Genomic DNA, 25,377 nt, shown 5'->3' on the forward strand with positions numbered 1-25,377 from the left:
GAGAAAACTGTTTCCTTCCTCTCCACCTCAGCTCCCTGCCCCCGCAAAGAACAAGATTACATTATTACAAATGAGAAAAATGTTTATTAAGGAAACAATTTTAACAATTCTCCCTAGCAGAACTTGACAGACTAGGGCACAACCTGAAGACAATTACAGTTTCAGTCATTAACACACTATAGGGTGCTTATTCTACAACTGAAAAGTTGCTGAAGTTTGTGACATGCCACTATAAATGTAAGTATTATTAAAAATTACAAATTGTTTGGTGATTATTTTGATAACCTCTTGAGCAGCAGCTCCTGCAAGGAAAAAGGAGAAAAGCAAATCTTTGAAAAAGAATTTAAAAAATTATATAAATATAAAAATACTCAATTCTATAAAGAAAACCTTTCCTTTCCAAAACCAAAGATGTTTAACAGTAATCCAAAACAGACATAACTTACTGAGTCAGATCAAAACAAGGGACTATAAGCTTTTATAACTATGTTATTAAAGGAAATAAAAATTTGTTCTATACATTCACAACTTGAAATATTATACCATAGTTTAAAAGAAAGAAGTTTTTAAAATTATGGTGGTTTAAAAATATTGGCAAAAAATATTATGCAAGAAAAAGTCAAACAGTATTATAAACTACTGCATTTTTTTTAAAAGGCTTTTTTAAAGACAGAAAAGATTCTCAAAGGATACCCTTCTGTTGCATTTGAATTTTACCCCGTACATGTTTTATAATAAAAAGGGGTTAAAGGAATATTTGTAATTTGGAAAAGATCTATATTAAATACTGCTAGACTGCTATACTCAGTAACAGTCTGAGTATATAGAGATAGTAACAAGTTTTAAAGTTACTATTCAAAACAACTTGGCTTCCCAGGTACCTGCAATGCAGGAGACACAGGAGACTTGGGTTCTACCCCTGGGTCAGGAAGATCTCCTGGACAAGGAAATTGCAACCTGCTCCAGTATTATTGCCTGGAAAATTCTATGGACAGAGGAGCCTGGCAGGCTATATAGTCCATGGGGTCACAAAGAGTCAAACACAACTGGTACGCATGCACGTTCAAAACAGAACAATAGAAAATAAAGAAACGACAACAAAAAACAACTAAGAAAACAATTTTTCATCTTTTATAATCTGAAGCTTCTGCTTTCACATTCATTCATTCAAAAAAATCAGATTCTGCTCTGTACCAGATACTGTCCTAGTAGGCACTAGGGATACAGCAGGGAACAAAAGACAAAAATCCTTGTCCTCATGGATCTTACTTTTCAGTAGTGAGGAAGAGAGAATTTACAAACAAGTAAAATGTCAAGTGACTAAGAGCTAAGGAGAAAAAGCAAGGGGTGGGGGGGATATGAGTGCAAGAGGAGGGACTATTTTAAATCAGGGTATCAGGAATGGCTTCACAAAGAAGATAATATTTAAACAAAGCCCCCAAAGAAGTGACTTGTGCAGAATAATAATAGGATGCACGTGTTGTAGACCAAAGGCATGTACCCCAAAATTTCTATGTTAAAGCCTTAACCCTCAATGTGACCATATTTGGAGATAGTCTTTGGGAGGTAATTAGGTAACTAAGGTCATGGGGAGGGGCCTTCGAAGAAGAGACACTAGAGAGCTTCTGTTCCATCCACCCTCACCTTCCTGCACAGAAAAGAGGTTACAGCACATAGCAAGATGTTGACTGCCTACAAGCCATGAATAGACGAAGAAAGGCCTCACCAGAAACCAATTATACCGGCCCTGATCTCAAACTTCCAGCCTCCAAGGAGTCTTACAAAAGAGAAGATATTGTTGAGTTGGGTCATGAAAAACAGGTAGATTTTAGACATGGAAGAAAGAGGGAGATTTAGGGCAAATGGGTCCGGAGAGGGGTAAAGATTCAAGGAGCAGGAAATCAAAGGGCATGTCTAGGGGGAAAGCAAGTAACTTGAAAAAAACAAGGAAAAGAAAGGCTGGGTAAAACCAGAACACAGAATAAAGGACTCTGGATTTGTTTTCTGAGGACTACTATAGTGTATATGTGTGTACTGGCAGGTCAGAAGGTTAGTTAAGTGAGAGAAACACTCAGAACTATGCCTTAGAAAGACTAATTAACGCTTCAGGACAGCAGTGGGAGAGATGGAAAGCAGGGAAACCAACTGTGCTACACTGACCTCCCTAGTTAAAACAGCTAGGAAAACAAAACTTCACAACCGTACTATTTAACAACAGGTGACAGTCTTCTCGTCTCTGGAACTTACCCCCTAAGAATGCAGCAATGGTGTGTGGTTCAGCAGCTCCGTATCGGCAACTACAGGAAAGGATGGAGACAGGAACACAATTAGCCATATGACACAACAGTACTGTCTCTTATATTCCCTAAAAAAAAATACTCACAATTCATGGACATAATCGTCTTTCACCATTACAGATAATCCATATTCCTGAAGGAAGCTAGTGAGACAAGACTTCAACTTTCCTATATCTTCTTCAACTTGATAGTTAGACACTCCTAAAATATATATATATATAAATTATTTTTCATTGAAATAAATACATGATTCAAAATTGTTGACTGCCTCTTCTATTTAATCCAGTGTTAGCTGTTTAGTCAAAACTATAAATCTGAAATAAGAACAAAAATAATGGAAAGTATGAGACCAATATTTGCAACTATCACAAACCTGTATCAATCAAAGAAACCATCTAAAGACCTATTAAAAAGTTGAATTTGACAAATCTGCTTTGTTCAGGGCTCTATACCCAGTATCTAGAAGACTATCTGACACGTAGTTGGTGCTCAATGATTTTTTGATAGAACTGAATAAATGAGAAAGTAATGTCCTATACACACACACACATCCTTTATAAAAGTTCTGGTGTTTATTACCCTTTCCAGGAGATTAAATAACACTAAGGACATAAAGCTATAATAATAAGTAACACTTATGGAGCATTAATAGACGTTGGACATTGTTTTAAATACCATCTGTATATTACTTCATTTAATCCTCACAACTACCCTGTGAAATAGACACTATTATTATTTTCATTTTACAGATGGGAAAACTGAGGCACAGAGAGATCAGGTTATTTGCCTGAGTTACTTAGCTCATAAGTAGCAAAACTGCAACATGAGCCCAGGCAGTTCCTAATGATCAAACTATGATGTCTCCAAAGGGAACCTGTTATTATTACTTGGAAGGAAAAATGTCATTGCCATAATATCCAGGTACTGTTAAATCCCTCTAGTTTAAAAACTATCATTATTCCTTGTCCTCAAAATAGTAGCATCTACCCTTTACTGGGGACATTTCATGCAAAGATGGGCTCGATAAAGGACAGAAACGGTATGGACCTAACAGAAGCACAAGATATTAAGAAGATGTGGCAAGAATACACAGAAGAACTGTACAAAAAAGATCTTCACGACCCAGATAATCACGATGGTGTGATCACTCATCTAGAGCCAGATAGCCTGGAATGTGAAGTCAAGTGGGCCTTAGAAAGCATCACTACGAACAAAGCTAGTGGAGGTGATGGAATTCCAGTTGAGCTACTTCAAATTCTGAAAGATGATGCTGTGAAAGTGCTGCACTCAATATGCCAGCAAGTTTGGAAAACTCAGCAGTGGCCACAGGACTGGAAAAGGTCAGTTTTCATTCCAGTCCCAAAGAAAGGCAATGCCAAAGAATGCTCAAACTACCGCACAATTGCACTCATCTCACATGCTAGTAAAGTAATGCTCAAAATTCTCCAAGCCAGGCTTCAGCAATACGTGAACCATGAACTTCCTGATGTTCAAGCTGGTTTTAGAAAACGCAGAGGAACCAGAGATCAAATTGCCAACATCTGCTGGATCATGGAAAAAGCAAGAGTGTTCCAGAAAAACATCTATTTCTGTTTTATTGACTATGCCAAAGCCTTTGACTGTGTGGATCACAATAAAGTGTGGAAAATTCTGAAAGACATGGGAATACCAGACCACCTGACCTGCCTCTTGAGAAATCTGTATGCAGGTGAGGAAGCAACAGTTAGAACTGGACATGGAACAACAGACTGGTTCCAAATACGAAAAGGAGTACGTCAAGGCTGTATATTATCACCCTGCTTATTTAACTTATATGCAGAGTACATCATGAGAAACGCTGGACTGGAAGAAACACAAGCTGGAATCAAGATTGCCGGGAGAAATATCAATAACCTCAGATATGCAGATGACACCACACTTATGGCAGAAAGTGAAGAGGAACTAAAAAGCCTCTTGATGAAAGTGAAAGTGGAGAGTGAAAAAGTTGGCTTAAAGTTCAACATTCAGAAAACAAAGATCATGGCATCTGGTCCCATCACTTCATGGGAAATAGATGGGGAAACAGTGGAAACAGTGTCACACTTTATTTTGGGGGGCTCCAAAATCACTGCAGATGGTGACTGCAGCCATGAAATTAAAAGACACTTACTCCTTGGAAGGAAAGTTATGACCAACCTAGACAGCATATTCAAAAGCAGAGACATTCCTTTGCCAACAAAGGTCCATCTAGTCAAGGCTATGGTTTTTCCTGCGGTCATGTATGGATGTGAGAGTTGGACTGTGAAGAAGGCTGAGCGCCGAAGAATTGATGCTTTTGAACTGTGGTGTTGGAGAAGACTCTTGAGAGTCCCTTGGACTGCAAGGAGATCCAACCAGTCCATTCTGAAGGAGATCAGCCCTGGGACTTCTTTGGAGGGAATGATGCTAAAGCTGAAACTCCAGTACTATGGCCACCTCATGCAAAGAGTTGACTCATTGGAAAAGACTCTGATGCTGGGAGGCATTGGGGGCAGGAAGAGAAGGGGACGACAGAGGATGAGATGGCTGGATGGCATCATTGACTCAATGGACGTGAGTCTGAGTGAACTCCGGGAGTTGGTGATGGACAGGGAGGCCTGGTGTGCTGCGATTCATGGGGTCGCGAAGAGTTGGACACGACTGAGCAACTGAACTGAACTGAACTGAACCTTTTATTAAGTACTTATAAAAAGCTAGGCAGTGTGTTAAGTGATTTTCATACATCATGTACCTAACCCTAACAATCTAACAAGAGTTTTATTATCACCATTCCATACTGAAAGAACTGAGACTTGGAAGGAAATAGTGACTCACCCAAGATCAAGAAGACAAGAAGTGATTTGAACCTAGGTTTAACTCCAAAGTCTGTGCTCTATATAATAGCTAATTTCCCAAGATGGCTCCCCAATGAACACCTCTTCACGCCCTCATGTGGTCCCCCTTCCACTCTTAATCTAAGCTGACTCTGTGAAGCCAATAGGACATTAGTGATGCTCAAAAGCCAAGTCATAAAAAGCTTTGTGCCATCAACCTGAGTCTTGTGGAACTGTTAACTCTGGGGAAGGCAGCCACTACGTAAGAAATCTCGAACTGCCATGCTGAACGGAAGCCCCAGTGAGCCACAGGATGACAGATGCCTGAGCAGCCCCCAGAAGTTCCAGTACCCTGGCTGAAGTGCCACACGTCAGTGGGTACGTCTTCATGGATGACCCCAGCCCCAGGTGTCCTGCACCTCCGTTCTTGGACGACTCCAGCCCTAGGCATCATGCATCTCCATGGGATCCCCTTTCCCCAGGGAGAACTATCTAACTGAGCCTAGCCAATCCTCAAAGTCACAGACACAATAATGGATTGTTTTAAACTACTAAATTTGGGGATGGTCTGTTATGCAGAAGATAACAAAAAATACATTCTAAGCAAACAATACAAATAAAGCAGTACATTTATTTGCTGTTTCATTCTTTTTCCTTTTCTGGTAAGCTTGCTCATTAACATTACAACTCGTTGGGTATACTACATCAGTTGGGGCAACAGGCTTTATGACACACCCAGAATGTGCTGCTATGCAATAATCCTGCACAATTAAAACTATCATCTTAATAAAGATGTCCTGGACAACTGAAGACCTTGGAGCATATGCCAATTCCCCAATGACTACATTTATAGATAACAAAAAATAGATACTGAGCAAAGAAACATCTTCAGAGTTCTGAGTTCAGAAGTCACTGGCATACTTCTTGTGATTTTCCCATTCTACCAAATTAAACTCAGTGTGAATCTTAGAAATCAACTATAGAAACTAGCAGGAAGAAGTTTTATCCTATATGCAACCAACCAACAGTCCCCTGCAATAGTTCAGAATCAAATACTGTTTGCAGTTGGTTACACTTGGCCTCACTGAGATGAACCATGTGTAAACTGTTTACAGTGTGAATTCAAGCATCTACTACTGTCAACACCCCAAGAGCCCTTTAAGATTTCATTCCATTTAAGTACTTATTTAAGATTTTATTGGGAACTCCCTGGCAGTCCAATGGCTAGGATTTGGAACTTTCACTGCTCTGGCCTGGGTTCAATCCTTCGTCAGGGAACTAAGATCCCGCAAGCCATGCTGTGAAGCCAAAAAAAAATATTTTCACTGTATTTGATAATTTAATTGCTATCCTTACCTGGATATCTACCATGCTGTTTATGAAATCTATCAACAGCCCGTAACATTAAGTATAATACTATCTCGTTATCTGGATTGTCCATGCTGGAAACTGAAAGGAAAAACATTTCAGTGTAATTTGGGTAATTCATGATTTAAAAACAAGGAAAAACTGAATTTACTATATACTGAAGTTTCAGAATACAAGGTAATTCTATCACAAAATTTAAATATTTTGTAATGATAAAATAGAAAATGATACATAATAGTAAAATAAAGGAAAATATATTATTAAAATAAAACCCAGTGGTATTATGGATAGTTAGTTATGGCCACACAATCTCTAATAAAGTAGTAAAATGCTAAATTTAGCTCTTCTACATATAACACAACTTACTCAGTAACCTAAATATGATTATATATACGTACATTAAGTTTTATAGGCTTTGCTGGTGGCTCAGATGATAAAGAATCCACCTGCAATGTGGGAGACCTGGCTTCAATCCCTGGGTTGGGAAGACCCCTTGGAGGAGGGTCTGGTAACACACTCCAGTATTTTGCCCCATGGCAGAGGAGTCTGGTGGTGTACAGTCCATGGGGTCGCAAAGAGTCAGACACGACTGAGCGACTAAGCACCACACAGCACATTGAGTTTTATATTTTGAAATTACTACCACTTGGACAGGCTAACAGAATAAAATTTAGAGTATAAATATTTATATTATCCTTTATATTATCACCATACACTCTGTTATACATACTGTCATACAATATGTATAAAATATCATATCCTTAAAATTAATAACCTAGCATCAAAAGGTTATTACTCACTAATTTCATCCTTGTTAATTGTATCCAAGCTGTATTCTTCAGCTAAGGATCGACATCTCACCACTCGAAGAAATGCTGAATTGCTGCCTGAACACAGGAAAGGCATGATGGAAGTAAATGGTTAAGATACACTAATATCCTGATTAAGAACAGAAAATTTTGTGTATTCTCTTTACAGACACAGAAATATGAAGAAGTGGCTCTAATGGTTAGCAGAAATGGCACTACAACACAAGCCATCTTAAATTCATGTTCTTGGCATTACATTCAGTTCAGCACTGAGTATGTGGGTGACAGCACCTGTCTGAGCCTCAGTTTTCATTTGTAAAACAGAAATAATATTTTTTAACTTTGAGTTGTTCTGTGGATCAGAATTCCAACTGTATAAAGTATATACCTCGCAGAAAGCCTGACAAGGCTCAATGAATGGTAATTTTTATTATTATTCTGGATAAGCAGTCCTGAAGGAGAGTGGTATATATAGTGTGCTCTGGGTATAAGTTAAGGCTTTAAAAACAAAAAACTTTGTATTATGAGAATTTTCAAATGTATTCCAGTAGAGAGACCAAAATACTACCCAAATACCTTTAAATACTCTCAAATACCCAATATCCAGCTTTTAATCTGGTATCATATAATGTAGTAGAACAAATACTAATGCATAAACGAGGCGCAAGATTAGTAGTGGAACAAAACATTAAATCTAAGCCTAAACAAACACTGCTGAAGAATCTTAAAATGGATAATTTGGACACATATATTTTAAGAATGGGTAACATACAAAACATGCTTTTCCAGAAACGAGAGGTCATAGCTACGGGGAAAAACTCCCAGGTGGCATATGAAACAGACTTTATTATTCTTAAATTAACTCTTAAATACTCTGGGCCTACTGAAGAATTATCAAAGAGACCCCAGGAGCCTAGCCACTCCGAAACTAAATGGCGAAATTCCTAATTCTAACAGTCTGATCAAATACTGATCAAAATTAGTATTTAAACCAATCTTGTCAATGTACATGTGACTCAAGACTTCATACCCAAACTCTTTAGATAAGACTTTTCCAAGTTATTTAAAATTAATAAGCCAAAAACAATTCTGCACTACTGATAATTTTCAGTGTATCAATACAGATACGACCTATCTCTGATCAGTCCTAGAATACCCTCTCCTTTCATTATGAGAGAGAGAAAAAAACCTTACCCAATAATTACCTATATTGATACCACTGAGACCATGGAAAAATGTTAATTTCAACCATTTAAAATTGCTGGGAACATTTCCCATGTCACAATTTTTATCAAACAAAATAAGGAAATTTAAGTCAAGGTGACTTACAGAGTAATTTTAATTCTTTCTCTGAAATGGACTCTGGTGCCTGTAAAGAGATAAATGCAGATTTTGCTCCAATGTAAAAGAAGATCAACAGAGGGTGCAGCACAAAGCCAGTCACTATGACTGGCCTTCTCATTAGGCAGGCAAGTGAAAGACCCTTTGCAGAAGGTCTGAGCCAGTGCCACACCCTCTCTCTGAGCCCTTCCTGGCTGGGTTTATGCAATGCAATCCGGCCCATGTGGAGCTGTACTGTCTATCAAAGGCACTGTGCCCAGCAGCTTACCTGGCCTATAGACTGAAGCAATTTGGCAACATGATTACCCACAGCAGCAGCATCTTTCTTTGCTTTTTCACGGTAACTGGAAAAGAACAACAAAAAGCTACTATTAACAAATATTTAAACTGCCAGATTTAAATATCACCATGAAGCAAACAAAAAAATGTCTTTACCTTTCATGAAAAAAATACTGATCTGGCAATGTATGAAATGTGACAATGCCATGGAAATGCTACCAGTAGCACCTGTTAGTGGCTGGTGATGGACTCTGGGACTTCACCTAATACCTAGGATCTCTGAGTAATTAACAGCACCTAATTTAAAACTTGCCCTCCTGGAGAAGTCCATGATCCATGCTTCTCTGATAGAGGACCTAACAAAATATGCTGCAAAAGAACATGCTTAAAAAATAATAATAAAAAAATTTTAAAAAGAACATGCTTAAGCTCCCTTGTGGCTCAGATGATAAAGAGTCTGCCTGCAATGCGGGAGACCCGGGTTCAATCCCTGGGTTGGGAAAATACCCTGGAGAAGGAAATGGCAATCCACTCAGTATTCTTGCCTGGAGAATTCCTGGCAGGCTACAGTCCATGCAGTTGCAAAGAGTCAGACATGACTGAGCGACTTCACTTTTTCAATCTCCTTGGTCAAGTCCAAGGAAAGTTAAACCCTTCAAAACCGACCATCTAACAAATCCATGTAAAACTTGAGATGGTCACCCTGTAGAGATGATCAGTGTTAAGCTGATCACCTCTGATATGAGGTCATACTTCTTTCTCTCAACTGACTTTCCCCAAGTTTTAAGTAGTTGAACTTTTAGGCTAGGGCAACAAAGATTTGTTAAGAGAATGACTGACATGAAGAGTACAATCTGTCTATGGAATAAAGACCTTCTCTGTGTGACATTATCTGGCCCTTGAAGAAGCCAGGCCAGTGGCCCTGCATTCATCCTCAGCATACCCAAAGATACACAAGGGTAATATCTATTGAGACCCATCCTTATGACAGTGGATAGCACATGTCTGTCTACAGTCATGAACTCTTTAAATTATGAAACATTAATGACAAAAAAGTTATCAAAAACTAGAGTCTTGAAAGCTTTAAATTACAGATAAAAGAGGACAGAGCCATGGTTATGAGTACAGATCTGGGTTTCATGAATTCCAATCCTGGTTTTACCATTTACCAGTTGTCCTGCCCTGAATAAATTACCTCTTCTATGCCTTAGTTTCCTCACCTGTAAAACTGGGACAATAACAGTATCTCTCTCATAGGATATTTGTGAATATTAAACTAGTTAATACATAGACCGGTTCATTGCACAGAATTAAGTGTTCAAATGTTGGGTTTATCTTGAAATATGAAAGAAAAAGTCTGACGCCCAGAAACTAAGTGGGAACTCTCTATACTTTCTGCCCAATTTTGCTGTGAACCTAAAATTAATTCTTAAAAATAAAATAAATTCTTAAAAATAAAATAAATTTTATTTTAAAATAAATCTGCCCTCTAAGTTTTTTAGCTTATTTTTAAAGCAATGAGATTATAACAAACTTTCATTTGATTTCTGATTTCTGGTAGACTGATAAAACATGTTCCTCTCTAATATAAACAGACTGATTTTTCTCTTACATAGCTTGAAGACAGGTGACTTACACATTTTGAAGTTTTATATATTTGCCTGAATCTGCAATCATATCAGGAATTGTGCCTCGAACAGGTAGATTTCCTTGACCCTCTTTGGCCACAAATTCCTTTAAGGCACGAGCTAAAATCCAAAATGTCGGAGTCTAAAAAAAAGAAAAAAAAATTAATATTAAGTGACATCTCAATTTGACCTGAAGGTTAAGGGTTACTAATTTTACTTATTGGTTGTTACCTGTTTGGTGATATTTATGCAGCGATCATCATTAAATATATCTTCAATACTGCTTGGGATCTAATAAAGGAACACAAAACATTAACCTATACTAAGAATTTGCCCACCTTTATTTTCACTGTAATCTTCCAAATAAGTTCAAATACAAACTTCTGATTTGTTTGGACTTTTATTCAGAATTATCACCAGATGGAGATTTGTTGGGGAAAGAGAGAACAGAAGAAAATCCCCTCCTGTCCACTCCTGTTAGCATTTAAAGACTGACCTATTTTCTTACATCATATATGGAGTAAAGAAGGAGTCTAAGTAAATCTTTTCATAGTTATATTTGAAGACAGAACGAAGAAAACAGACAAGCTAGATTTGTAATCCTTCATGTTTTTTCAGCTTATAAAAAATCTGAAACCCGTATACCCTATCTAGTGATGGTAGAAGAAGACAAGCACTCTGAAAAGAGCAAGATAGTTAAATTAAGAACTTTTAATGCAAGCAAGAACATCATATGTTATAAAAACCATAAAAATTGTAGGCTTTGGTTCCACTGTTATGTGGAAAAAAGAAATTTCTTACTGGTAACTCTCTGCTTCCACTCCCCTCTAGAGTCTTTTGTCCTCAAAAGAGCCAGAATAACTTTTTTAGAAATATAAATCAGGTCACTTCATTCCTCTGCTCAAAACACTTCAGTGGCCTGCATTGCCTTTATGATGGGGCCCTTTCTGCCTCTCCAAACTTAAACTCCTCCCACCACTTTCCCTCTTGTTCACTTCATTCCAATCACAGTGGCTTTCATACCCATCCTTGAACAAATGCCAGGCATCATCCCACTTCTGGGCCTTTGTACTTGTACTTCCTCAGCCTGAAAACCTCTTCTTCCAGACCTCTGCATGTCACACTTCACTTAGGCTTCTGCTTAAACACATCTCCTTCAAAGTCTCCCTGGTCCCTCCCGATCCCAGACCTCCTCCTTCCCCTCATGCTCTACCCCTTTGTTCTGCTCTAATTTTGTTCACAGTACCTAGTACATTTGTCTGTCTGCTTAGCTCACTGTCCCCCAATCACAGAACCTTATTTGTTTTTTTTCAACTGGGGTAAATTATACATTCAGTGAAATGCACAAATCTTAAATGACAATTTGATGCTTTCTTGTAACTATACATATACTTTTAACCATCGCTCCAATTGAGACATTAGAAAATTTCTATCACCCCAGAAAACTGTGTGGTTCACACAGCACATATTTTTAATCACTCAGCAACACAACCTCACTGTCTCCAAAAAGTTTGTAATGACACCTTAAGTGCTTTCCTAACTTGAAAGGTAGCGTTTTTTGCTGTTTTAAACTATAAGAAAATTTTAACTACCAATTTTGTTATTCCAAAGTTCCCCCAAAACTTCACTGGTCAAACTTCAACAATAAAGTCCTCCAAGTAATTTTTAAGGTATATGATATTATTAAGAACATCTTCCAATGTATTCAAATAATTACTGTTAAAAGCAAATGCAAAAAAATAAAAGCAAATGCACAGTAAGATTTAACTTTTCAGGCAACACTATTTGGACTAGCAAAGTAACACCTTCATTATATAATTCCTACCCCTAAACCCTTACTACTCACAAATCATGTACTTCAAACAATTAATTTATGTAAATTACTGCATAACTATTATATGCTGAAGCACTGACATCCATTTTAACAAGGACAATACAGAATCTAATAAAAGAAGATTAAAGCTGTATTATAATATTAATTTCTAACCAACTATACAATTTAAGAAATATTAAATTAAAACTAAAATCAACTATTTCACCTATGAGGACTTTAGAAGACACCTTTCACTGGTGAATACTTCAGTAGCTCTTAATACCTGAGTTGTATTTAGTGCTGTATTCACATTTTTAATAGCTTCTTCAAAATTCTCTTCATCTTCTGGAGTCCCATTTTCATTCTTTAAAATTCCTATTAAAATAGAAACTAATTAGCAAAGAACAGCCTTTTTCTTTTCATTCCTTCTCCTTCCCCAACATTAAGGAAATAACTTTGTCAGATTCAGAAGGGAGGATTGGATACTGAACCTTAAGAAGAAATACAGCTTATCATTATTCATTCTTAAAATTACACAAGGAGTGGTTCCTAACCTCCCCTGAGGAAAATAAAATAAAAGCTCATGATGGCATCATCCAACAAAAGTGCTGACAGAAATCCAATAAAATTAGCTTCAAGCAATCTTTTTAAACTTTATACGAGGTTTAATCAAATCCCAAATTACCTTGTCTAATCAAATCTCTGAAGTCTTCTTTTTCTTTATATGTTTTAGGTATTCGTCCATTGGTCTAAATTGGGTTAAATAAATTTAAATATAGTTGCAAAAACTCAAGATATGGAAATTAAAAGTCCAGTTTCCTGCCAATTTCCCCATCCACATGAGATTGCATCAGCAAATCGATACCTCAGTGAAACCAGCTGACTTGATAGAAAACAAAAAGTGTGGGTCATTTCTCTACATTCACTCCTCACTGCCAGTTTCAGAATGACATTTGTTCAAATTTCATTTTGTTAATAAAAATGTCAGTATCAAAAGAGAAAATGCTAGATTCAAACTGAAAAACATCCACTTTTCCTATAATCCCATAAGGAAAAAATATCAGTCTCCCATTCCCTCCAATGAAATTCTTTATAATAAACTGAAAAAATACAGTCACATATGGAATGTCCTTTCTCAAGAAAGAAAATACTGGGACTTCCCTGCTGGTCTAGTGGTTAAGAATCCGCCTTCCAATGCAGGGGATGTGGGTTCAATCCCTGGTCAGGGAACTAAGATTTCCCATGCCGTGGGACAACTAAGCCCGCACCACAACTAGAGAAGCCTGTGCACAAGCAACCAGAAGTCCCGTGTGCCAACAAAGATCCCACATGCCACAACTAAGACCCAACACGGTCAAATAAATAAATAAATCTTAGGGAAAAAAAAGAAAGAAAGGACATACTTCACTATACCACTGTGCTAAGTATTTAGCTACGATCACAATCCATGGAGTGTGGCTATGGTCCTAAAAATAAAACAATCAAAGAAAATATCCGTATTAGTTAACATTTATTTTTCACTACACCGTATCATTTTCAACAAATTCAACAATACTTTACTCAATTATTCCACCATGTTTGCATCTCTCAGTATATGTGGAATAATGAATGGAGGAAAAATGAACTGGGTTAATAAAAATTGCTTAACAAAGCTTTTCGAGGCAGTGTCCAATTTAATCCTTGTAAGGCAGGTATATACTACAACTGTTCCTTTTAACATTCAGAAAACAGTCTCAGAGACTGCCACTCAGAAATAAAGCTCAAAGACTATACTTTTAGGGATCACTTCTATGCACGATACTGGATGCTTGGGGCTGGTGCACTGGGACGACCCAGAGGGAGGGTATGGGGAGGGAGGAGGGTTCAGGATGGGGAACACAGGTATACCTGTGGCGGATTCATTTCGATATTTGGCAAAACTAATACAATATTGTAAAGTTTAAAAATAAAATAAAATTTAAAAAAAAGAAATAAAGCTCAAGTAGAGCTTCCCTGATAGCTCAGTTGGTAAAGAATTCGCCTGCAATGCAGGAGACCCTGGTTCAATTCCTGCGTTGGGAAGATCCCCTGGAGAAGGGGTAGGCTACCCACTCCAGTATTCTGGCCTAGAGAATTCCATGGACTATATAGTCCCATGAGGTCGCAAAGAGTCAGACACGACTGAGCGACTTTCACTTTCACATCTTGATTTCAGACATCAAGCCTAGACTAAGGACAAGGGATCTTTTCTGCGTTTGCTGATGAACCAAATACCTGCACTTTAATTAACGTGTAGGTAGGAAAATACATATATATGCCTTAAAGTACATGGCCTGTTATAAATATCATTATTTCTATAATGAAATATGCAGTTGCCTTGGTAATTCTCAAACTCTAAAAATAAGTTTCAACAGGAGTCAATTTCAACAAACACCCACCCCACATTCAAACTATTTTAAAAAGTACATCTCTTTGTTTAGGAGAAAAGAACCATGAAGGGGGCTTCTGGTACATGTGAGTGTCCAATCCCGTGGTTAGGACTCCCTGCTTCCACTGCAGGGGCACAGGTTCAATCCTTGGCCAGAGAACTAAGATCCTACAGGCTGCATGGCAGGCAAACACACACACACACACACACAAAGTCCAATTTCTTGACTTGAGTGTTGATTACACAGATATGTTCAGTTAATGTACTTTTCTTCAATAAAAAAGTTTTTAAATTTGGGGGAAAGATAGATTTATTTAAAATAAATTAGGTACAATGTTGTTACTGTGTGACCTGGATGAGGTTTATATTTTCTCACTTTGTAATTCATAAACCTTAGGTTAAAAAAAAAAGTTTTCAGTATACTTATAAATGAAAAGTCACACACACCACCAACCTTTTTTTCCATATGATCCAAATCGTAAGACTGAAAATGTTCTCTCAGTTCAGGAAATGGCTTATCCAGTCGTAGATCCTCTAAGGCATTATCTGGATGAGATTCTATTACTGTGAACCAAATAATCCCGAAAGATAAACTTATTTCCTTAGCAATATTGCTGGCAACATATATATCACAGGAACTTAGGAAATCTGTAATTTTTAAATGGACACAGGGCCTACAGCTTTTTCTCACTGTTTTGTTCATTACTGAGTTAAATTTACATATAAACTTATATTTTACTAAATGTACAAATCGTAAGTGGACTACAGTATTAATAAAAATAAAACAAAGATTCCTTTAGCACAGAATTTTCTTGTTATTATAATCGGAAAAGATGAAAATGTGTTCAGATAGCACCCAAAAACCTACCCTTCCTCCTCCTATGGTTTTCAACAGACAGCATCACCATCTACCTATACCTCTTCCTTAGGAATGTGATGGTCTTCCTTGACTTCAAGCTTCCATGGCCCAGTTATCAGTCATTCCCCACATCCTGCTGTCATTTCGTACACAGCCCTCCATAGAGGAGAGTACGGGAAAGTGTGTAATTTCAGTGAGTGTTTAGAGGGAGGCTCAGTTCTGTCACTTGCTAGCTGTGTGACCTTAGGCAAATAACTTAATCTCTCTATGCCTCAGCATCCTTATCTATAAAAAGCAGATACAATAGTATCGACTTTATAAGGATTTGGAAAAGAGTAAATGAAATAACCCACATAAAGGCCAGCATACAGCTAGCAAGCTTAACCTTCATTATCATCTCTCCCCTCTTCCCTATCCTTATAACATCTGCCCTCAGTCAAGGATGCTCTCTCTGTCTTTGTCTCTCTCTCTTTCTCAGACCTAGACCGCTGAAAATCTAAAAGCAATCCTTGCCTCCAACCTTTGTCCCTCCAAATCCATTCATTCTCCACCGGGCTTCAGAGTGACCCATTTAAAACAAAATGTTTACCTCATCACTCTTCTCACAACTCTTAAATGACCCTGCCCCACTGCCAAAAGCTTATCCCCAAAAGCCACTGCCCAGCTTCCCAAGCAGACATCACTCTTCAGTGATACTATCACTGCACTAACAGATGACCTGGCTCACAGCAATGTATGAGTCCTGAGTGAAAATCCTATGATGATTTAAGATCAAAGTTGTGTAAGTAAGGAGCCTGAGTTGGTGCAAGCCTGCCTTTGAATGCCTTCAGTCTCCTACTAACACAGTTTCCTTGGAACAGTAGTCAGTCACATGCCTTGATTGTTGTGAGGAATTATACCTCAACTGGGGGAGCCTGAGGCCTATACAAGAACAGAATAGAAAACAGGTGGGGAAAAGGTAGTGTAACCTCTCTGTATCAATGTGACCCACATTCCTTGGCTCTTGCTTGTGCCAGCCATATATGCCCTATGTAGGCTAAGAGGCAAAAAAAGCTAGGTACTTGCCGAGCTGCCAGGCCTCCTAATAACATGACGAAGCTGTACCTATTTTATCTCCTGCTTTGTATCCTTCTATAATGCTTAGTAAAGGAAATAGGAAGATGAAAGCCTACTGATTCTGATTAGCACTTTGAACCTGTAACCAGAGTTGTGCTGCTATAAATTAACTTTGTGATTTCAAACTGACTTTCTAAATTATCAAGTTCCTAAAATTATAGCTAAAACAACCAACAGGAAGCCCCATATGTGCAACATTTTTACCTGGATGTTCTTTTATAATGATCCTCATATAACCAACTAGTCCATATGTCCTACAGATCAAAAGAGGGATTTGGGAATTCCAGAGGACATCTGCTAAACGTAGTAATGTACTGTAAAAGAAGGCATAATAGACAAGAACATAAGCAAATGGATAGATGCCCAACATGAAAATGCCTTAAAATGAAGCAACTTCCTCACTAAATAATAAATGCAAAGATATAACTTTTGCATTCATATAAACAGCATATTTACATAAAGATAGGCTGAAAAGCAAGCAAGTCCACAAGGCAGCAGTTTCAAAGTAAGTATATCTGTTGGACTAGAGAGATATGAAAGCCTTGTCTTTCGTATTAGGGAGAATGTTACTGAAAAACATTTCTATAATAAAGAAGAAAATATTTATAAAACCTATTTATCTACCCCCAAGCACTCCCTATAATTAATTGTTTTTTTTTCCCACTAAAAAAATAACCAATGTTCAATTTAACCGTTCTAAGTTTCACATCTCTGTGTTTTTCTCTTCCCTATGTTTTTAATGCTGGAGATTTTAATTAGACCACTTCTAATTAAAGGTTTCTATGGAATTGAAGAATTTAAAAACCATAGACTCTGCAGAGAAAACAAAACTATGCAAATCTAATAAGAGGTTAAAATAAAAACAAATTAACTTAAAAATTTACCTTTCAGAAAGCTGAGTTGCAACCACAATGGTAAACCTACAGAAAAATGAAGGATCATTGTCTAGAAGGTTTTCTGGACTCTAAATAGGACAGGGGAAAGAAAATCCAACAATTTCACAATCATATTAAATATGACAGAAATGGTTAAGCTTTTTTAGAACAAGTGAGGCAAATGCTAGACTCCAATGTTAAAATAATTCAACTTTCAACATAAAAATACAAAGATTAAAATTCTAAATTCCTAGGGCTCTGAATTACTAAAAAATTATATTTCTGTACAGAAATAATAACATATATACCTCTTCCACAAAACTCCCAGAGACATCGTTATTTAATTCTTGTAAGAATTCCATGGCAGCTTGAGCTCGGTTCTTTAAAAAACAAAGCATTTGACTTTAATTAGAAAAAAATTTGGTTAAAATGTAACCCCCTAATTTACAGATCAGGCAAACAGACTGTAAAACAACCCAAACTCCATGCATAGATATGAAGAGTCTGCTTTTCATAGAATTTAGAAACTGAGACTAAACCATAATATTCTTTAAAACAGAGCTAAACCATCATTATTCAGAATTCTTACATGACTACATGATTTGCACTCTACTTTTCTGATTAGGCAAATGACCAGAAAACTCTGGGTAGCAGGCAGGGATATTCTAAGTCATGTTTGGACTTATGCTAACCTTCCACATTTACAATCCTGTATGAGAGAGATCAGTCTTTAAGGAAACTACATACATAATACTATATAATACATTATGTAGTACACAATACTACACTAAGTTGACCAATATGGCTCTGTAAGATTTTTAATATGAAATACAAAAATAAGACACATTCTGACTAACTCTTGGTAAAAAATCTTAACCCAAATACCCCAACTTCTGACTATTAACATTACTTAGTATTTAGCTTTAATACAGGATACAATATAAAACTTCTAAGTTCTTAAATTACCAAGCACATAAATCTTTATAAGATCAGAAAGAAATGAATTAATTTTTTTCTCAGAGAAATAATAAGATCTTTTTAAAAACCAGGTTATAATGATTCTAATACAATTTAACAGTTAACCTCTTTCAAAGTAAAGCTTTTCAAGCAATCAAGATATAGTGACATCACTAGGTGTTCAAATACAACTGTATTCTATTACAAACTGATTTTTACCTTGCCAATACTGCTTCTCTGAAGGAAAAAACTAAAATAGAATAAAAAAAAGTTTTAATGGTTTCTTGGACTATAAAGGGAAGGTTAGGTGTAATACCTGGTGCACTTCATTCATAGTTTAAAACAAAGTATATTTTAATTTTAGAGCATAATAGACTTCCTAGAGGAAGAAAGCTGAGTGAAAACTTATAACAACATTCTTTATCTTGGGCTTCCCAGGTCAGGAGACTCAGGAGAAACGGGTTCAATCCCTGGGTCGCAAGACAGACTAATAAATCAATGTTTCCCAAAATGTTTGCCCTGGAGGAAAGTTTCAAAAGTTTGGGAAACACCATGCATTATATCCTCTCTTGGAAATTAATAGCATATATAATACACAATATTAAAATCTTATACTAAGGAAATACTTTATAATTTGACCACGGAATCCATATGCCCATTTAACAGCTATAAACGTTCCCTAGAACCAAAGTTCCACAGACCCACCCTTGGGAAATGCTAGACTGCTCTTTCAGATAACTATAACAGATTTACTCAGGCTTTCTCCCACACATACCCTTATCATGTCCGGAGGCCCATATCTGAGTCTGCTTCTCAGAGTCAGGGTACTCTACCCAAAGAAAGGATAACCAAGCCAAATATGAACCAAAATCTGATTTCCCTTGTATTTACTCATTGTTGTTGATTTTTGACAAACATGAGAGATCCCAGACTCCAAGCTCCTGAAAAGGGAAGCTTGAAATCCAAATTCAGGAATGCCCTGACAGTCTATATATGATCATCTTTAAAGAATGATATACAAGCCAACTTTAAAATGGCATTCTTATAGAGACAATGTAGTGTAGGAAGAGAGATACCTGGACCAAGCCTAGAAGACACCACAAATAAAAGGCAGTTCTTATTATTCTTATAATCCCAAAATATAATTATTGTTAATTACATACTAATACCTAGGAATCAATGCAAGGACTTAGGAAGGATACAGATTTCACAAATTAAGGAATAATGACTACTCTTTGCATTAATAACAACAATAAAGACAGTAATGATGGCTATATTTTACTAACACCCTATTTGCCAGACAGCTTGCTAGCACTTTACCTATATTAACTCACTCCATCCTTGCCGTAATCCTAAACACAGCGTTGACTTGACTTTCCACCTGAGTCAAGTCACCCTGACTGAGAGGTGAAGCTGGGGTTTAGGCCTTGCTCTCGCATGACAATGCACTGCCTTCTCTAAAGAATGTATTTGAAAAGAATAGAACATACTTATTTCCAGCATCTTCTCCGCTGACCTGATTTCCATCAATAATTGTAAATGAACCAATGCCTGGGAAATAAAACAGAGTCCGTCAAGAATATATGTTTCTGGTTAAAAACCTTAAAGAAGTAAATTTACAACCACAAAACTATCATACCCGGTAGCACCAAATTTTTAAGGATTTCAGTTCCTGTGGCTGTTGCGTTTATTAGGCAAACATGAGCAGATTCTAGAGCCTCCTGGCCGTGATCACCCCACAACCTACAAAAGAAGACACAAATTTAACATGTTAAAAACTTCCATGAAAATACAACTTTATTTGAATGGTGATCGTTAAAGTGTTCTTGCATCAAATAACTGATGTGAGCAGCATGGCACACATGTGAGACAGGAACAGCAGGAGGTGTTATGGGAATCACACAGCTGAGTAACCTGAGCTTGAGCCTGTCATGGTTAAAGCGGGGGTCAAATCAGAACTAGACACTTGGTCTTTCAGCTCTTAGTTCATTACTCTTTTCAAGTCAGATAACTTACAGAACAGAAAGTCTTTATATTTATTAACATTAGAGAAGTACTTTAGATTTAAAACCTATTATTCTCTATTATTATTAAAACCTATTATTCTCAGAAGGCTGAGTGCCGAAGAATTGATGCTTTTGAACTGTGGTGTTAGAGAAGACTCTTGAGTGTCCCTTGGACTGCAAGGAGATCCAACCAGTCCATCCTAAAGAAAATCAATCCTGAACATTCATTGGAAGGGCTAATGCTGAAGCTGAAGCTCCAATACTTTGGCCACCTGTAAAGAGCCAACTCATTAGAAAAGACCCTGATGCTGGGAAAGACTGAAGGCAGGAGAAGGGAACGACAGAGAATGAAATGGTTGGATGGCATCACCGACTCAATGGACATGAGTTTGAGCAAGCTCCAGGAGATGGTGAAAGACAGAGAAGCCTAGTGCGCTGCAGTCCATGGGGTCGCAAAGAGTCAGACACGACTCGGTGACTGAACAACAACAACATTCTCTATTTTGGGCTTCCCAGGTGGCTCAATGAGTAAAGAATATGCCTGCAGGGCAGGAGACTCAGGAGACACGGGTTCGATCCCTGGGTCGCAAAGATTCCCTGGAAAAGTACATGGCAACCCACTCCAGTATTCTTGCCTGGAGAATCCCATGGACAGAGGAGCCTGGAGGGTTACAGTCCACAGGGTTGCAAAGAGTTGGACACAACTGAAGCGACCGAAGCGACTGAGCACACATGCATCCTCTATTTTATTTCTCCTTAAGTTACAGGGATCCAGTATAATTTAAGATCTTGACATAATACTGATCCACCATGACATGTTCAAGAGTGAGAAAAGCTTTACCAAGAAAACCGAAGTACCATCTGAAAAGCCTTCACACTGACTTCTACAGGAGTGCTTTAAAATGTTATTCCCAATTCTAACAGCATGACTCGTAAATGCATACATTAACAAACAGAAAGATGTAATAAGGATTAGAAATGTGTTATAACCTGAAATACATGTTACATCTTGTCACACCAGCATATCATTAACAGGGCAAGATATGTGATCAAACAGGCATCATGACAGCTGAGCTAACATGGCTACCTTTGCCCAGAAAGTCTAATGTGTCTTTTCTTGTCAGTATAGGAAACACAGAGGAAGCCCAAATCATTAGAAAAATATCATAGCCTGGAGGACTGAGAGACTTTAAGCTGCTTCCTGTCCGTTGTCTAAAGCATATCCTCTCCTATTATGCAGCCTGTACGTCCTCCAGAGTAAATCACAACTGTAACTGCCTCATCTGGCGTTTTATTTGCTGAACATCCATCTCTCCATTCCACTCTAAGTTCCGTAAGGGCACAAACCACTCCCTACGTTCACCACTGAAGCCCCAGTGCTTGATACAGTGCCTTGCCCAGGATAAATAATCATTGAATAGCTGTCAAATGCATGGAGGATGAGTCTAGAAGAACCAGACAGACTGGAAACCTCTGTTTTTTTCCTATGAAAGTAGGGCACACAGAAGACACTTGGCATATTCGGTTGATGGATACTTGGGTAGTTGGAGAAAGAGCCTAAGAGAATATCGGTGCATCTCTAGGTAATACGTTTCAAGAAATGGCCCAAACAAAAATCAATCCTCTCCATTCTCTTGCTGGCTAAGGAAGGCAGGGCCTGCTGACTGCTAGCTGGTGGCACAATCTTGCTTGTACCTGCTTCCCTCTGACACTTCAAAATCAATAAATAGTTCTGTTTGTTCCTTAAATGGACTGGATTCAGCAAAAACTCTCTTTTGTCACAGTTACTTAGTAATCTAAAATATTTTATCAGCTCTGTCATGTATGGTTACCTCTGCTCCAAAACACAAGGATCTCCAAGAATTTACAAGAGAACACAAGTTGGTTACAAAGTCTCTACCATCTTGCTTCTTTCCCCAGAAACTTTCCTTTCCCTTTCCCCAGGGAGCAGACCTTATCAGCTTTGGAAAACCCAGAAGGCTTGAGTTTACATCCTGGTTCAAACACATGGGATACTCAGGGCAGGTTATCAAACTTTTAAGAGTCAGTTTTTCCATCTATAAAGGAGACAGAATATCTGCCTTCAAGACTGCTCTCACAATTGAGTGCATAAAGCCCCTAACAACAGCACTAAGCCAGAGGTGAAAATGAGTTCCAGTCCTTAGGGACATACTGTAACTTCTGGCTTGTGGGTCTTCAGAAAGGAGGGGGGCCATATGGTTGTGCTATTTCTGCTGCCTTTGGTGGTGGTTTAGTCTCTGAGTCATGTCCGACTCTTTTGTGACCCCAGAGACGACAGCCCGCCAGGATCCTCTGTCCATGGGACTTCCCAGGCAAGAATACTGGAGTGGGTTGTCATTTCCTTCTCCAGGGGATCTTCCCAATGCAGGGATGAAACCAACGTCTCCTGCATTGTAGATGGTCTCCTGCATTGCTGGTGAATGTTTTACAGCTGAGCCACCATGGAAGCCCTTTAACCACGTAGAAAATGCTCAATAAATAAGGAATGGGGAGTGTTAGGAGACAAGGCATGGGAGAGGAAGTAGCCAACGACTAGCCCAATGGCTTAGACCTACAGTCCATTAAGTAGATATCCATTAGTCCATTAGCCACATGTGGCTACTGAGCACTAGAAATAAGGCTAGTCCAATTTGAGACGCGCCAAAAGTGTAAAATGTTGGATTCTGAGGACAGAATGAAAAAATTGTAAAATATCTCTAATAACTTTTTATACTGATTATGCGTTGAAATAGTAATATTTTGCACATACTGGGTTAAACAAAATAAACTGAAGTATTAAAATTATTTTCACCCGTTTGTCCTTTTTTAATGTGACTACAAATATAAATATTATGTTATCTATACACATATATACATGTGTTATATATACACATATATATAACTACGTATGTGGTTCACATGAGACTGGCATTATATTTCTACTGGACAGCGCCGGTTTAGAACAATACCTAACATTCGGTGCTGCCCTCGGCGGCCGAGATGGGGTAGTCCCGAGCCCCTCATTCTGCAAAACCAGGAGCACAGCGAGGCGGGAACCGGCAGCCGCCGCGGTGACCCGGCGGACGCTGGGGGCGGTGCACCTCGACCTGCACACCGCGTGGCGAGCGGGCAGGCGCGCCGCTCGGGGAAGGCGAGTGCCGGCCCTCGAGAAGCACCGGGGGCCCAGGCCGGAACCCTGAGCACGGGACGCACGGCCCGGCCCAGCCCGGCGGGAGGCCCGAGGCCCAACAGCGCCGCCCGCTCGTTTAGGCCCGGCCCGGACGCAGAGGAACCCGCTGGCCCGCCCGAATCGGTGAGCCCTGGCTCACCTCAGCTGCCGGTCGTACTTCTGCTCCTTAAGCAGCTTCCCCGGCTGCGCCATGGCCGCGCCCGCCCCACGGAGAACCGCCGGGCCACTACCGAAAACTGCCACCGCCTCCTCGAGCGCGCAGGCGCACTAAGCGCGCCTTTGCCGCTGCCGTCTCCTGCGCGCGGCCGGCAGAGGGCGCCTCCACTGCACTGCGCACGCGTCGCCTGTACACCCGGGAGTATGCGGCCAAAGCTCAGAAACGGGTCTGGTGACGAAGGGTAAGGTGGTCGCGCCTTACCCGTGCAGCAGTACTTCTGGTCGACCAATCCGTGACTTTGTACGCTCGGTAGTTGTGGGGAACTTGGGCTTTGGAATCAGGCAGATTTAGATTTTCACCACTCACTGGTTTAGAAATATGCTCTTTACCTCTCAAATCCTGTTTTTTCCTTCTGTGTCATGGGGATAAATGAGCCTCCGTCACAGAGTTCTGTTAACCTTAAGTGAGATTTTGAATACACAGGACTCACAAAAAAATCCTGTTGGAAGAAGAACTTTCATTATTATGTTATTATTTACCCATTTCTTCCATCCTCTCAAGCAAGAAGCCCACAGTGAGCGCCTGGTTGTGGTTGGAGTGTTTCCAACCACAAAGCTAGCTGCTCCTGGCTGCAGATGCAAAGAGGAATAAGTCCGGGACTCGGTTCTTGGGGAGTTCACTGTTCCAAGAAGAGAGAGACAGTAAACGAGTACTCCCTAGACAATATGACCCTCCTATAGGTAGAGGGAAGTTGAGGACCTGAGAGGTGAGCAGAGGAACTCTACTTACTTCCCCTCTTCCAGGAATGTTTCACATGATGTGGGCAAGTTTTAAGCAGAAAGAACAGCAGGTGTCATCCCTGGGAGACAGATAAGGTATGACAGGCTGAGGCACTAAAGGAAGTTTGGTGTGATGTAGAGTTAGGTGAAGGGTAGGGAGTGGTCACCCAGGTGGTTCAGTGGTGAAGAATCTGCCAGCCAATGCAGGAGGTCCGGGTTCGACCCCTGGGTCGAGAAGATCCCTTGGAGAAGGAAATGGCAACCCATTCCAGTATCCTTGCCTGGGAAATACCATGGACAGAGGAGCCTGGCGGGGCTACAGACCACCGGGTCGCAAAAGAGTTGGACGTGACTTAGCAATTAAACAACAACAAGGAGTGCTCAGAGGAAGTTTCAGAGGTGGTAGGAGCCAGGTTGTGAAGACTGAGAACATAAAATCAAGGAGGAATTTAAAGCTCTGCACTTCCTGAAAAGAACCATCCCTGTGGGGATGGCTGACAAGGAACGGGGCTACTCCATGAGGAAGGTGGGGAGAGAGGGGACTAGGGGGACATGAGGATTCCTTCCTATTTCACAGACACTACATGCATCTTCAGGTTAATGATTACCTCAAATAAGGTGAAAGTGAGCACAGATCTCCACCCCAACCCACCCTGGGGTGGGAA

General features: G+C 39.1%; 1 protein-coding gene across 3 annotated transcripts; it reads right to left on the bottom strand.

The window, feature by feature from the left end:
* Window positions 1–61: 61 nt before the first annotated feature.
* On the bottom strand, window positions 62–24,025 carry NAE1 (NEDD8 activating enzyme E1 subunit 1). 3 transcript variants are annotated; one of them, NM_001193033.1, is made up of 20 exons: window positions 23,916–24,025; window positions 20,220–20,323; window positions 20,071–20,131; window positions 18,800–18,830; window positions 17,932–18,003; window positions 17,633–17,712; window positions 16,953–17,062; window positions 15,228–15,337; window positions 13,770–13,832; window positions 13,052–13,115; window positions 12,650–12,741; window positions 10,785–10,844; window positions 10,562–10,695; window positions 8,915–8,990; window positions 8,635–8,674; window positions 7,297–7,383; window positions 6,485–6,577; window positions 2,384–2,498; window positions 2,248–2,297; window positions 62–302 (listed from the first exon to the last, which is right to left on the bottom strand). In NM_001193033.1, exons 1-20 carry the CDS (start codon window positions 23,966–23,968, stop codon window positions 193–195), a joined length of 1,605 nt encoding a protein of 534 aa, NP_001179962.1. In that variant the 5' UTR covers window positions 23,969–24,025; the 3' UTR covers window positions 62–192. The 3 variants fall into 3 exon arrangements, with proteins under 3 accessions (NP_001179962.1, XP_005218770.1, XP_005218771.1); XM_005218713.5 differs by having other exon boundaries at window positions 8,915–9,011; window positions 23,916–24,004; XM_005218714.4 differs by lacking the exons at window positions 20,220–20,323; window positions 23,916–24,025 and having other exon boundaries at window positions 8,915–9,011; window positions 17,633–17,668.
* Between the last annotated feature and the right edge of the window lie 1,352 nt (window positions 24,026–25,377).

Source organism: Bos taurus, chromosome 18 (genome assembly GCF_002263795.3).
Source record: "Bos taurus isolate L1 Dominette 01449 registration number 42190680 breed Hereford chromosome 18, ARS-UCD2.0, whole genome shotgun sequence".
NCBI lineage: Eukaryota > Metazoa > Chordata > Mammalia > Artiodactyla > Bovidae > Bos > Bos taurus.

What these genes read in the sequence shown, in the direction of transcription:
- NAE1 (XM_005218713.5), bottom strand. Translation starts at nt 23,968, where the DNA reads ATGGCGCAGCCGGGGAAGCTGCTTAAGGAGCAGAAGTACGACCGGCAG. An exon ending in AGAGAAGCAGTATTGGCAAG is followed by an intron (nt 18,004 to 18,799) that starts GTAAAAATCAGT and finishes TGTTTTTTAAAG; the next exon opens with AACCGAGCTCAAGCTGCCAT. An exon ending in TGGATCATATGGAAAAAAAG is followed by an intron (nt 13,833 to 15,227) that starts GTTGGTGGTGTG and finishes TTTTATTTTTAG; the next exon opens with GACCATAGCCACACTCCATG.